This window comes from Aphelocoma coerulescens, chromosome 4, assembly GCF_041296385.1.
Source record: "Aphelocoma coerulescens isolate FSJ_1873_10779 chromosome 4, UR_Acoe_1.0, whole genome shotgun sequence".
NCBI lineage: Eukaryota > Metazoa > Chordata > Aves > Passeriformes > Corvidae > Aphelocoma > Aphelocoma coerulescens.
This window is the reverse complement of record NC_091017.1, coordinates 77,925,055-77,939,586: the sequence shown is the minus strand read 5'-3', so window position 1 is coordinate 77,939,586 and position 14,532 is coordinate 77,925,055. Positions and strand designations below refer to the sequence as shown.

Here is a 14,532-nt window from a genome sequence, read left to right as displayed (position 1 = left end):
TTATTTTCTTTTCTCCCCGCTCTGTTTCCCCTCTCTCCGCACTGTTCCCGTTGTTTCACGGACGGGCCCAGGCCGCGGAAGGCTCGGACATTCAGCGGCCACTCCAGCCCAGGGCCTTGAACTCCCGGTGTCCGGCAGACCCCGAACCGGACACACCTCCCTTCTCTGCCTGGCTCTGCCCGGTGCCCGGGGCCGTACCCAGACCCCTGCGGGCTCCCCCAGCCCGGGGCAGTGCCCGGTACCGGGCCGTGGGTGCTGCGAGGCGCGGGAGCTGCGAAATCTCGGGGCTGCTTGGGTTAAAAGTTCATTTATTTGTTTCCTATTTATTTATTTACTTATTTATTTATTTCTAATCCACCGCCGTTGCAACCGTTTCGATTTGGGGCAGTACCGGGGAGAGAGGGGCGGCCGGCCCCGGGGAAGCATCGCTGCCGCCGCCGCCGCTGTTTGGGCCCGGTTTTGCCGCGTTGAGGGGACAGCGGCGGATCGGAGCCCCCCGAGGCGGGGGAGGTTCCCGGGACACCCCCGCACACACGCGGGGTCCGGCATTCCCAGCTGAAAACCGGGAGCCGCCCCGCTCGGTGCCCGTGCCGCTGTGCCGGATCAGGGAATTTCGGGGCTCCCCCGCTGCCCCATCCCGGGGTGGCATTGGGGTAACCCCGGTAGCAGCGGGGACCCTCGGGCTCCCGGGCTGCGGGGCACAGCGGGGAAGCGGGACCGGAGCCCCCCGACCCCCGCCCGGCCCGGGGAGGGGAGGGGCAGCGCCGGCCGGGGCTGGGGGATTTCTTTATTCGTTGCCATCTCTGCCGGCGCTGCCCCGCCTCGCCGGGGGTCCCCAAGGGTGAGACCCCCGAGAAAGCGGCACCCCCGCCACGGGAAGCGGAGCCGCCGCAGCCGCCGCCGCTCCCGGGGCCGGGCAGCGGCCGCCGAGGGGCTCTTTGTTTACCAATCGGTGTCACGGAACGGGAGGGCAGGAAATTGCGTCTGTACCGGGCCGTTAATTTAAAATCGGCTCTTTCCTCCCTCCCCGGTCGCCCGCAGCCGCTCCCCGACGCGGCGGGGGCTCGGCCACCCGCTCCCCGCTGCCGGCTCCGGCGGCGGCCGCCGGGAGATGCGCAGCGGAGCGAGGCGGCGGGGGAGGGCCGGGCCGGAGGAATAAGGACCCGGCTTCTTCGCCGGTCCCACCCCCGGCCGCTTCCTCCGCAGCTCCCTCCCCTCGGCCTCCCTTTCCCCTCCCGCCCCTTACCCCCCTAAAATCATCCCCCCCAATCTCCCGGTATTGATTTCCCCGCACGCGAATCCCCAAGCGCGGCGCGGCGAGCCCGGGCACCGGCGGCGCCTCCCGTCGCCCGCTTCCCGCCGGCGCTGGCACCGGCACCGGCACCGGCGCTCCATGGAAGGGCAGCGGCTGCGGCCGGAGCGCCTGAAGTTTGCCCGGAGCGAGGTGCTGCGGGAGGTGGAGCTGGGGAGGGGGCGCGGGGGGCTGGGGGGGGGTGCTCAGCCGCCTGTCAAAGTTTGAAACTCCTTTTCCCCCCACCCTCGCACCCTCTCGGGACGCCCTCACGGGTGCCCCCCCCCACACACACCCCACACACCCCCGGTACCACCCCCGGCGGGGCGGGGAGGGGGGGTGCTCTTTAAATACCGGCCCCCCGGGTGGGAGAGGGCGACAGGCGGGAGGCGACGGCCCCCGGCGGTCCCCGGCCATGGGGGTGAGCTGGGGCGCGGAGCCCCGGGGGGGCCGGCGAGGGGCGGAGAGGGGAAGGGGTCTAGGGAGGGTGGGGGGGGGCTCCCTCCCATCCCCCCCGCCCAGCCTTGCCTCCTCTCTCCCTCTCCCCGTGTCTCTCTCTGCCTCCTGATGTTTGATCCCGCCGCGGCGCCCGCAGGGATGAGCGATGGAGGGGCCGAGCCCGGCGGGAGCCCCGTGCTGCTGGCCGAGCCCGCGGCCACCGGGCGGGCCCGGGAGAAGGCGCCGACCCGGGCGGAGCTGGAGGGCGCCCTGCGCGCCGGCGGCGGCGGCGGCGGAGCCGGCGGCGGCTTCAAGGACATCCCGGGAACGTCGGCGGTCAGCCCCGGCTCCTCCAAGCAGTGCGCCCCGGACACCGAGAGCCCGTCGGGGACCGGCGAGGCGGATTACTGCCGCCGCATCCTGGTGCGAGGTACGGGCACGCTCCCCGCTCCCGGCCCCGCTCCCCGCTTTCCCGGCCGGCAGTTCCCGCTCCGGGGATGGGGCATCCCCGACACCGCTTCCAACGCATCCCGGGCGCTCCCGGGCGCTTCCCGCCTGCGACCTCCGGCCTCCCGGCCCCGCCGCTTGTGCCCCGGCTCTGCTGCGTGCGGCACGGACCGGGCCCGCTGCCCCAGCCCGGCTCCGCCGGCAGCGGGCTGGGAGCGGGGCCGTGCCCAGCGGGCGGCCGGGAGGGCTCCAGGGGAAGAGCCCCGGGGTCACGGAACCCCCGGGCCGCCGGAGCCCCGCGGGGGACGCGCGGGCGGCGGCAGAGGGGGGACAGCATCGGCTCGGCGTTGGAAGTGATGTCGCAGGAGAAAAGCGTCACGGAGCGGCGGCGGGCGAGGGGGGGTTTATTATTATTTTTTTTTTCCCCTTTATAATATCACCGGCTCGGCCCCGGCTGGGGCTCGGCGTTCCCCGGAGCCGCCGCGTCCCGCATCCCGCATCCCCGCATCCCGCCCCGCCGCCCGCGCTCAGTCCCCGCCGGCCCGGGGCTCGCCGGGACCACTTCTGGCTTGTGGCGAACCCCGAGAAGTTTGGGGAGCCCTGGTGCCAGTGTCGCAGGCGGGCGGGTCCCGAGCGCTCCGCGGCTCCGGGATCCCGGGGATGCTCCGAGTCGCCGCCGCTCCTCCGGAGCCCGGGGCAGCTCGGCGGCCGCTCGGCGATCAGGGCCGAGGCCTCCCGGTGCCCAGCACAGCGCTCGGGCAGCGCGGCAGGGACCGGAGCGGCGGCCGTGACCTCCCTCCTCACCACCGCGGGGGCGGCGAGGACCGGAGCCGGGTCCGTGTTCCATCGTTATCGCGGGCTCGGGCATCCCGGGAAAGTGCCCCGCCGCTCACCGAAGCCTCTTTCGGGGTTGTCGCGATAGGCGCCCTTCGCCGACAGCCCGGTTGTCCCCCCAGTCCGAGCCGGGAACACCGGCCGAGCAGCGGGCAGCGCTCGGGGACGAGCCCCGGGGTCCCGCCCGTGGTGTCCCCGAGTCCCCGGGGGTCGCCGAGCGGGGCCGCCGCCGGTCCCGCCCGGGTCAGGCTGGGGTCAGGCCTCTCCTGCGCCGGTTTCAGCCCTGCCGAGGCCGCCCCGACGGTGCTGGCACCGGGAGAGGGGCGGGGGTCGGTGCCCAAGGCCGGGGCAGGTTCTCCGCTCCCGCCGGCCCCGGGGACCCTCACGGGGAGCGCCCGGTTTCACCATCTTGCTGCAGCCGCCACGGTGCGGACAAAATGGTGGCGAGGAGAAAACGCCGCAAATCACCGGGATTGAGCCCAAATGAAGCGGGGGGCGACGTGGCGGGGCCACCCGGGCTGCGGGGACACGGGGCCACCGGTCCCCACCCGCCCCGGCCGCCGTGCCGCAGCCGGGCAGGGCCGGGGCCGAGCAGCGGCTGGGCCCAGGCAGAGCCTCCCGGTGGGTTTTGTGTAAAGCGGGAAGCTCAAAGGTTTATTTTTATGTTTTCAGATACATATTTTTAAATATTTTGAGTTCCGCCGTCGCTGCCTGCCCGGGGAAAGGGGCCCCGCCAGCCCCGGCCCCGGTGAGGAGCGGCTACCACGGAGCTGCCGCCAGCCCCGGTGAAGCCCCGGTGCTCGCCCGCGGTGCTTTCGGTGAAGTCGGGGGTCCTGGTGACCCCCTCACATCGGCGGGGTCCTCTCGGGGTCTCGGTCCGCTCGCCGGTCCCACGATACCGGGGATGGTCCGTGCGGGACGGAGCCTCCCGGTCACCTCCCGGTCACCTCCCGGTCACCTCCCGGCCATCCCGGTCTCGTCGCGGGTGGTTCCCGGGGATAAACGGGACGAGAACTCGGCGGCCGAGGGACCTGGGCAGTCCTGGGGCCGGTCCCGCTGTCACCACGGCCACTGCAGCCCCGCGGGGCTGAGGACACACCCCGGGGTGCTCGCCTCGTTCCTCCCGGAGCTGGCCCAGCGCTGGGCCCGGTGGCCACAGAGAGCACGGAGGATCCCCGGTGGCGTTCGGGGGCGCTGGGAAGGGCTGCGCGTTTCTCTGCCCCCGAGGTGGCACCATGGGCACCCCATGGCGCGGAGGGGACACGCTGGGAGCTGGCAGAGGGGGTGTGCACCCCAAGAGGTCCTGGCAGCTGTGTTGGTGCAGAACCCGGGTGGGCGCGGGGCGTCCCTGTGCCAGAGTGGGGTGTCCCTGTGGATATGGGGGTGCGTGGGGTGTCCCTGCGCCACGAAAAGGTGTCCCTGGGGGTTTGGGTGTCCTCTGCTCTTTTGGGGGATTTTCAACCCCAGCCCTGTCCTGGCTCCAGTGCCACCAGGTGCACCCCGGTCCCCAAGAGCAGGCTGTGTCACCGCGGCCTCGCCAGCCAATCCCAGGCCTGTGGAACCCCTCGGGCAGTCCCGGCAGGACTGGGAAGTGTTGGGGCTCCAGGATGGGAAAAAGATCTCAGGACGGGGTTCCCAAAGCTGGAATGGGGGCACGGCCTGAACACCCCAAAACCTACACTGGGGAAGGTCAGCAGGGCTGCGACCACGGGTTTGGTGTCTCCTGTGCCGCGCTGGCACCGTGGCCGTGCCCTTTTCCCTGCCCTCCCTCCGGAGCCGCTCCAGCTGCGGGGGGATAACAATAAATAATGCCCGAGCTGACGCCGAGGGCGCAGCTGCGGCCCTGGATCCGGCGGCCCCGGCATTCCCGGCTGTTGTTGTGCTGGGGCCGTGGCGTGGGCACAGACGTGGGCACGGATGTGGGCACGGGAGTGCGGACGTGGCCCGAGAGTCGTCGCCGCCTCGGCTCTTCCCACACAAAATGGTTCCCGGCGCCCTGATCCCGCCGGAAAAGCCGCTGATCCGCCTACAACCCCTTTCCTTCCCGGCAGCTCCGCACCAACCCGTGGGGTTTGGGGTTTGGGGTGTGGGTCTGGTGCCACCACACCCTGTGCCACCCCGGTTGTCCCCAGGATTCCTTCGGTGCCGCGTTCCGGGACAGCGCCTCGGCCGTGTCCCGCTGCTCCGCAGTGGGGAAGCGGCTCCGGGATTGGGGTCCCTTTCCCAAATCGGTGTTTGGTCCCCATTGCCACCATCCCGGTGCCGGATCCACCCCCCTCATCCCAGCTCCTTCATCCTCATCCCGGCTCTGCCGAGCCTATGGCAGTGCCACCATTCCCATCCCAGTGCCACCATTCCCATCCCAGTGCCACCATTCCCATCCCAGCGCCACTGCTCCCATCCCATCCCAATCACCCCATTCCCGTCTCCATTGCCCCATTCCCGGCTTCTCCTGGCTGTTTTCCTCCTTCCTACCCCAGGAATTTTATAATCCCTTCATGCCCGATTCATCCGGAGGGAGGGAGAGCCGTTGACTTCCAACTGGGATCTCTCCGGAATTGGGATTGAACATCCCAAAATCAGGGCCTGGCTTGGGGCTGCTCTCTTGGAGTGACTTCCTGGCTGGATTTTAACCCTCTGGAAAAGCCCCTGGAAGCTTTGCAGGGAGGGCTCACCCAAACCAGTTCAGCACTGGTGCTACTGGAGCTCGAGGAGAGTTGGGATTTTGGGATCTGGGAAGACCCCGGCAGGCGATTCCCAAGGCTCATTCTAATTCCTGGGAGCGAGGAGAGAATTCCTGTTGATTTTTTTGGTCGAGTTCGTCCTTTTCCAGTGGGAAGCGAAGCCACGGAGGCTCCTCGGAGTGGCCACGAGCCGCTTCCCACGGCCTGGGATGAAGCCAAACCCTCCGGCTTTTCTTTCCCTAAATATTCCCAACCTCGTAGAATCCATGGCCGGGAGCAGCTCGGTGCCAACAGCACTTTCCAAACTTGTCCTTTAACAGAAAACCACCCCAAAATGGAAGCTGAGCTTTCCAAGGGAATATTCCCTCCATAAGGATCATTCCAGAGGGATAGGAATTATAATAGAGGGGAATTTTTTCAGTATTGCCAGGGAAGGACAGAAATTTAAAATTATATAAAAATTATATAAAAATTATATAAAATATATGAAAATTATATAAAAATTATATGAAAAATATATAAAAATTATATTAAAATTATATGAAAATTATATTAAAAACTCTTTCATTCCAATTCTTCCTTGGCATAAATTTCCTTTTTGCTCCTGGCTTTCCGAACTATTATTTCCGGCATGAAATGCTCCGTTTTCCCAAAAAACTTTCTGGCTTCTATTTATGTCTTAAAAAAATCCTAATTCGTGGAGATTTGTCGTCTTTCCCTGAATATTTATAAACTCAACACATTTGGGGCCAGAGGGAAGAACCAAACCATGACTTAACTCCAGCTTGTGCGATTTCCACGGATACCCCGCATCCAGCCGCTCTTTAATTCCATTTATTCACCCTTTTTCCCCCCAATAACCGGATTTTTTTAGATTTTTGGCCCCATTCCTCCGTTTTTTTTCCCCCTCGCAACCATGGGAATTTTTTTTTTTCCCCTCACCCTTCTCCCCGTTTCCCTCCCAGATGCCAAAGGGACGATCCGGGAGATCGTGCTGCCCAAAGGGTTGGACCTGGACCGACCCAAGCGGACGCGGACGTCCTTCACGGCGGAGCAGCTCTACCGCCTGGAGCTGGAATTCCAGCGCTGCCAGTACGTGGTGGGCCGGGAAAGGACGGAGTTAGCGCGGCAGCTCAACCTCTCCGAGACGCAGGTGAGAGCCGTGGTGGCACCTCCGGGCTGGGGACGCCGCGGGGGCCGCGTCCCCGAGCCGTCGGATGCGCGGAGCGAGGGGACGACGGGATGCGCGCGGTGTTTTCCCGCTGATGCTTTTCCACCGTCCCGTCCTTGGAATGGTTGGAGTCGAGTTGGGGACAACCCTGAGGGGTCTGTGGGGACGCCCTCGCTGGTGGTGTCCCCTCAAATGTCCGGCAAAGCGGCAAGGGGAGGTTGGAGATGGCTTGGAGTAATCTGGGGTAGGGCAAAGTGTCCCTGGATGAGTTTTGAGGTCTTTTCCAACCCATTCCATGATCCCGTGGAAAGTGGGAAGAGGAAGGAGAGGGGGTGACAGCAGGGACCCAAAGTGGGACTTTGGGGGATTGGGATGGGGGGGAGCTGCTCCCCCTTTTCCTGCGCCCCAATCCCGGCGGGATGGGGGTGTCACGGGAATTGGGCCTGGATCTCTTCTCCATCGCCTCCCTTGGATGATGGGGAGGGATTTTCCTGGTTTTCCTGTGCTGGGGAGATCTGGGAGAATGGATCGGGTGAGCTCCGAGGTCGGTGCCTCTGATGGGGTCGTAATGGTTTTGGGCTTAGAAATTTGTAATTAAAGAGTACTAATTATTAATTGAATAATATTAATAATAATATTTCTAGAAAATATTTGTATTATCGATATTATGATAATAATGATGAATATTCTGCCCCGTCCACCCCCTCCCTGCCGGGTCTGGCAACAGCATCACTTCCCTTGATTCACCCAGGAAAGAATTCCAATTTTTCCCACCCTTTTTATGGAATAAACCCATCCCAGGCTCTGAGGGGTGGGATTTTGGGGGGGATCCTGCTGCTGGGTGAGGGGAAAATCGGCATTCCGGGATTTTTTTGGTGGCGGAGTAGGGTGAGAAGGAGGATTTCGGGTGGGATTCGGCTGGGACAGAAGTGGCCTTGGATTCCTCTTCCCGGGGTCCCAGTGTCACCTCCACGGAGCTGGGAGTGACACAGGTGGGCTTGGCCGTGGCACCCCGTGGGAATGGCTTTGTCCCTGGCACAGGCAGCTGGTGAAGGGTCCCTCTTCTGGGAGTTCCTCTTCCTGGGGTCTCTCTTCCCGAGATTTCTCTTCCCGGGCTCCCAGTGTCACCTCCATGGAGCTGGGACAGTCACGGGTGGGCTTGGCCGTGTCACACTGCGGGAAGAGCTTTGTCCCCCTGGTGAGGGGCCCCTCTTCCCGGTGTCCCTCTTCCTGAGACCCTTCTCCTCAGGATTCCTCTTCCCGGGATCCCTCTTCCCGAGGTCTCTGCATGGAGCTGGGACAGTCACGGGTGGGCTGTGGGAACAGCTTTGTCCCCCCGGCACCGGTAGCCAGTGCAGGGTCCCTTTCCCAGTGTCCCTCTTCCCACTGTCCCAGTGTCACCTCCACAGACCCACGAGGGACTGTGGAAAGCAGGAGCACAGGATTCCAGAGAGCTGGGAACCACACTGGGGTCCCTTTTCCTGGGATTCCTCTCCTGGGGTCCCCTGGGTCACCTCCACAGACCCGGGGGTGACAGGGGTGGGCTTGGCCGTGCCGTGACAAGGGACAAGCTGTGTGTCCCTGGTGGGATCCCTCTTCCCAAATCCCTCTTCCCAAATCGTTCTTCCCAAATCCCTCTTCCCAAATCCCTTTTCCCAAATCCCTCTTCCCAAATCGTTCTTCCCAAATCCCTCTTCCCAAATCGTTCTTCCCAAATCCCTCTTCCCAAGATCCCTTTTCCCAAATCCCTCTTCCCAAATCGTTCTTCCCAAATCCCTCTTCCCAAATCCCTCTTCCCAAATCGTTCTTCCCAAATCCCTCTTCCCAAATCCCTCTTCCCAAGATCCCTTTTCCCAAATCCCTCTTCCCAAATCATTCTTCCCAAATCCCTCTTCCCAAATCCCTCTTCCCAAGATCCCTTTTCCCAAATCCCTCTTCCCAAATCCCTCTTCCCAAATCATTCTTCCCAAATCCCTCTTCCCAAGATCCCTTTTCCCAAATCCCTCTTCCCAAATCCCTCTTCCCAAATCGTTCTTCCCAAATCCCTCTTCCCAAATCCCTCTTCCCAAGATCCCTTTTCCCAAATCCCTCTTCCCAAATCCCTCTTCCTAAATCCCTCTTCCCAAATCCCTCTTCCCAAGATCCCTTTTCCCAAATCCCTCTTCCCAAATCCCTCTTCCCAAATCCCTCTTCCCAAGATCCCTTTTCCCAAATCCCTCTTCCCAAATCCCTCTTCCCAAATCCCTCTTCCTAAGATCCCTTTTCCCAAATCCCTCTTCCCAAATCCCTCTTCCCAAGATCCCTTTTCCCAGCGTCTCTCCATGGGCTTGGCAGAGTTTGTCGCCGTGACCAGCAGGGGCATGAGGCTGTGCCCAGCAGGGTGCCAGGGTTGGGAGGGCACAGCCTTTCCTTAGGGATGAAATTCCCATCTTTTCCCGCTCCTTTGGAGCCTCGCTGCTGCCTTCATCCCTGGGTGAGAAAATTCCCACCCCGTGGGCCGGGCGCTGTCGCTTCTCCTCTGCTCTCCCCTTTCCCTCACCCTCTTCCCTCCTTCATCCCTGTCTCCTTAAATCCCTTTGAATTCCTGCTTTTCACACCGTTTTTCCTTCCCCGCAGCCAATTCTCAGTTCCCAGAACCTTCTCAGCTCCCTCCCCAGCCACCCAGGCCTCCATTCCCAAATTCCTCCTCTTCCTCTCCGTGTCTCATGGGATGATTTCACTCTCAGGACATCCCCCTTTCCCTGCTTCCTGGTTTTTCATGGCCAGGATGTTTCCCTCAGGAATTCCAAGAGCTTTAAACCAAGTTTTCCAAGCCCACTTTGGGGCTGGAGGGTGCTGATCCCACCTGGATGTGGCCTGGGGGAGGGAAAAATCACCTCCAGCCCCTCCTGTCCCCATGCAGCTCCTCCGAACTGGGATAAATCCCAACTTTTGCAGCAATCCCAGGATTTTGGATGCTTCTGCTGATTCATTCCCGGAGCAGCTCCCAGAATTTAGGGAATTTTAGTGGCGGATCCCAACCAGCAGCATCTCCTGACTTTTCTTCTTGGGAGGGGGAGGGACGGATCCTTTCCAGCCCCTCCCTGGGTTGGATTTTGATTCCAAGACCAGGAAGCCGCTCCTGGCTTTTCCCTGTGCCGGCACCCGTGGATGTGATGGGAAGCCTGAAGGAAAGGGGCCACCAGGGATGGGATTTTTTTGTGCCTGTGGATGTTTGGGAAAGGGCGGTGGGAAGGGGAGGGAGAGGATGATTCATCCCGGCGAGGAGGGAATGTGACGAGATGGGAAGAGACACGGTGTGATCGCAGCTGGAATGCTGCAGCCCCGCATTCCCGGGAGCGGATCCTGCAGAAATCCTGCTGGAAAAGGGGAAAATGGGAGATTTTCAAGCTCTGATTTTACTTCCCTGGCACCTGATCCCGTTGTTCGGCAGAGTTGGAGGCGGGATGGGTTGGGGAGTGCGGGATTTGGGATTTTTTTTGGCTCTGAGTCCTGCTCCAAGAGGAGGGATCAGCAGGAAAAAGAGGGAATTATTGGGAGGAGAGGAGGGATCAGCCAGGGAGAGGGGGATCACCTAGAAAGGATGGGAATCATCCAGGAGTGAGGGTGGGATCATCCAGAAAAGATGGGAATCATCCAGGAGTGAGGGTGGGATCATCCAGAAAAGATGGGAATCACCCAGGAGTGAGGGTGGGATCACCCAGAAAAGATGGGAATCACCCAGGAGTGAGAGTGGGATCATCCAGGGAGATCTGGGATCTCTCAGAGGAGGGGGGAAATCACCCAGGGAAGAGGGGGATCACCCAGAGAAGATGGGAATCACACAGGAGTGAGGGTGGGATCACCCAGAAAAGATGGGAATCACCCAGGAGTGAGGGTGGGATCACCTAGAAAAGATGGGAATCACCCAGGAGTGAGGGTGGGATCACCCAGAAAAGATGGGAATCACCCAGGAGTGAGGGTGGGATCATCCAGGGAGAGCTGGGATCGCTCAGAGGAGAGGGAAAATCACACCAGGGAAATGGGAATTGCCTGGAAGTGAGAGTGGGATCATGCAGGGAGAGCAGGGATCACCCAGGAGTGAGGGTGGGAGCACCCAGAAAATAAAGGAATCACCTGGAAGTGAGGGTGGGATCATCCAAGGGAGAGGGAGAGAATTTCGGAGCTGCTCCCGCTCGGGTGGCATTGCTTCCGCCCATCCAAGGAATTCCTTTTCCCTCATCCAGGGAGAGCAGGGATCATCCAGGAGTGAGGGTGGGATCACCCAGAAAAGATGGGAATCACCCAAGAGTGAGGGTGGGATCAGCCCAGAAAAGATGGGAATCACCCGGGAGTGATGTTGGGATCATCCAAGGGAGAGCAGGGATCACCCAGGGGAGATGGGATTCATCCAGGAATGAGGGTGGGATCACCCAGAAAAGATGGGAATCACCCAGGAGTGAGGAGGGTGGGATCACCCAGAAAAGATGAGAATCATCCAGGAGTGAGGGTGGGATCATCCAGGGAGAGCTGGGATCTCTCAGAGGAGAGGGAAAATCACCCTGGGGAAACGGGAATGGCCTGGAAGTGAGAGTGGGATTATGCAGGGAGAGCAGGGATCACCCAGGAGTGAGGGTGGGAGCACCCAGAAAAGATGGGAATCACCCAGGAGTGAGGGTGGGATCACCCAGAAAATATAGGAATCACCTGGAAGCGAGAGTGGGATCATCCAGGGAGAGCTGGGATCTCTCAGAGGAAGGGGGAAATCACCCAGGGAAGAGGGGGATCACCTAGAAAAGATGGGAATCACCCAGGAGTGAGGAGGGTGGGATCACCCAGAAAAGATGGGAATCACCCAGGAGTGAGGAGGGTGGGATCACCCAGAAAAGATGGGAATCACCCAGGAGTGAGGAGGGTGGGATCACCCAGAAAAGATGGGGATTGCCCAGGGAAAATGGGAATCACCTGGAAGTGAGGGTGGGATCATCCAGGGCAGAGGGAGAGAATTTCGGAGCTGCTCCCGCTCGGCTGACGTTGCTTCCACCCATCCAAGGAATTCCTTTTCCCTCCTGGGATCCACATCCCCGCTCTGCCTCCCAGTGCTTTTCCTAATTAACCCGCAGAGATGATTAAACGAGTTTAATTAACCTGAGGAATGTTTCCATTGGAGAATATTTTCGTGGAGATGCCGAGGCGAGCTTTGAGGTCCTTGGGATGAGCTGGGAAGTGACGGCGGCATCCCAAACCCATCCCAAATCCGTGGATCCGTGGATCTGGCTTTCACTGGGAAACTCCACTGGAATCCTGAAGGGAAAAGTGCCCCTTCTCAGGGATGGATTCAGGAATCTCCAAGGGTTTTTCCAACCTCAGCCATCCCATAATTCCATGATTTCTGCCTGCCTGGCTGCTGGCAAATCCATGGGACTTTCCTGGTGTCCCCATGGGCTCCATCCAGACCTTCTTGGGGACACAACTCCTGAGCCACCCTAAAGCCCAACACCCGCCCGGAGCATCCCGGGATTCCCAACGTGGAGCAAAACATCTGGAAAAGGCAGAGGAGGGCTGGGAAGGACTATTTATAGCCCGGCAATTAAGAGGAGGCTGTTAAAAATTAATCACCTCGGCTCGTTAACGGCTCCCAGTCCCCGCAGGGACAGGGCTGGGGCTGCCACAGGTTTTCCTCTCCCAGGGAAAAAAAAAAAGCAGGAAAAATAAAGCTGGGAAGAGCTGGGAGCCCAAAACTCCCTTGATTCCCATTTCCCTCTGGACTGGGACATGGTGGGAGTGATGGGATCCACCCCAGGTGATTTTGGAATTTCCAGAGGGCAGGGATAGGTGGGATCTTGGGAAGGGATTCCTGGCTGGGCTGGAATTCCCAGAGAAGCTGTGGCTGCCCCTGGATCCCTGGGAGTGTCCAAGGCCAGGCTGGATCCAGCTGGGATAGTGGGAGGTGTCCCTGGCCATGGGAAAAAAAAGCTTTAGGGTCCTTCCTAACCCAAACCAGTTGGGAATTCTGGGATCAATCCTGAGGAGGTCTCCATCCCTCCCTCATCCCATCCCTTCTGGCAGAGTTTTTTCGGGATGGGATGAATTCTCCCACCTTATTTTCCTGGGGCATTTCCCCGACCCATTTCCAGGAGGGATCTGGGCTATTCCAGAGGATCTGGGAAGAGAATCCTACAGCTGCCAAATCCTTGGGAGCAGGCGGCAGTAGGGGAACATCAACCCCAAAGATCCCACATTTAACGGGATCAGGCCACACCTGGATCCACCTGGAATGGAGGGGGATCCTAAATCCCAGTACCCACCGGAGATTCCTGGGATTTGGGCACCTCCAGGAGCTGCTGGATCCCATTCCCATGTCCCATCCTGGGTCAGAGCACGTTCCTGGAGCAAACCCAGCTCACGTGGCCCCGCTAATCCCGGCCCCTCCTGGCGGTGGGGGCATGGGGGGGACGATAAAGCCCGGCCTAAGCGAGGACGCCGTGGTGGCAGGGCCAGGCTGGCACAGCCCCGGGAGCCTCCCGAATTCCGGCATCGGGATCCCAAAAACGGGGCAGGGAGCTTGGTTGGGGTGATAAATTCTGGATTTTTGGGGAGTGTTCCTAAAATGGGGATTGGGAAATTAATTGGGGTCTGCTGTGGGATGGATGAGTTGGGTATTTGGGATCCCGAAATATCCCGGGGTCTCCACGGTTCCCCAAGCACTGATGTAAAAAAATTGGGAATAATTCACTGGGATTTTTGTCATTAAGGATTTACAATCCCCTCCCCCCTCCAAAAAAAAAAGAAAAAATCCTGGGATTTCGGAGTTTCTGATGGAAAATTTTGATTCCCAGTGAAGCCGAACTGGGTGTTCCCAGAACAATCCCAGCATCCTCCAAGCGTGATTTAAATGTTTTCCTGAAAAAATTATCGGATTTGGGGTTGGTGATGGTTTTGGGCCAGAATTCCCACCCTGGGGTCCCATCCATCCCCCCGGGATTTCATGGAGGGTGTCCCTGCCAGGGTGGTGTCCCCACGCATCCCAGCACTTCCCAAAACCCCAAAAATGGGAGAATTCCCCTCCAGCTTCACTGGCGTGCCCAAATTTCCCATTTCCAAAAGGCTCCGGAGCACCCGCGAGGTTCCCTGGCTGCGAAGCCGGGAATATTCGGAATATTGGAGCAGGAGCCGGACACAGGCCCGGCTTCTGGTTGGAATTTTGGATGGGCAGCGGGAAAGGGGCTGTGCTGGGAATGGGCTCCCGGATGAGGGTCAGGGACAATTCCCACAGCGCTGGTGGCTGGAAGCGCATTCCCAAAGGCGGCGGAGGAGGGTTTGGAATGGTTGGCGCAGCGGGATGCGCTGGAATGGCGGCCGAGGGATGAATCCATCCCCGCTCTCCCGGCACGGCGAGAGGCGGAAGGGTCGCGGAGCCGTCGTTACAAAACCCGCGGGGTCAGGCAGCGATCCCAATGGATGACGCAATGCTGGGATCCGGGATGGGGGATCTGAACCCACACCGAGCCCCAGTGGGGCCGGAGAGAGGAGAAGAGAGGAGGGAAAAGGAGGAGAAGGAGGAGGAGGAGGAAGGTGGTGCGGGATGATGGAGGAGCGGAGGCTCCTGCCGGCGGTCGGGAGCTAATCCCGGCCGATTCCCACTCGGCAGCCAGGAATAGCGCGGGATGGCGGAGCCGGAGGCCTCA

The 14,532-nt window shown here is 60.9% G+C and overlaps 1 protein-coding gene across 1 annotated transcript in view; it reads left to right on the top strand.

Annotated features, from left to right (window-relative positions):
- The first annotated feature begins 1,858 nt into the window (after positions 1-1,858).
- Positions 1,859-14,532, top strand: part of VAX2 (ventral anterior homeobox 2) — a 21,612-nt gene continuing 8,938 nt past the window's right edge. Inside the window, exons 1-2 of the mRNA XM_069014834.1 lie at positions 1,859-2,159; positions 6,660-6,847. Of these exons, the coding sequence (XP_068870935.1) occupies positions 1,859-2,159; positions 6,660-6,847 (489 nt within the window). The remainder of the gene's footprint in view (positions 2,160-6,659; positions 6,848-14,532) is intronic.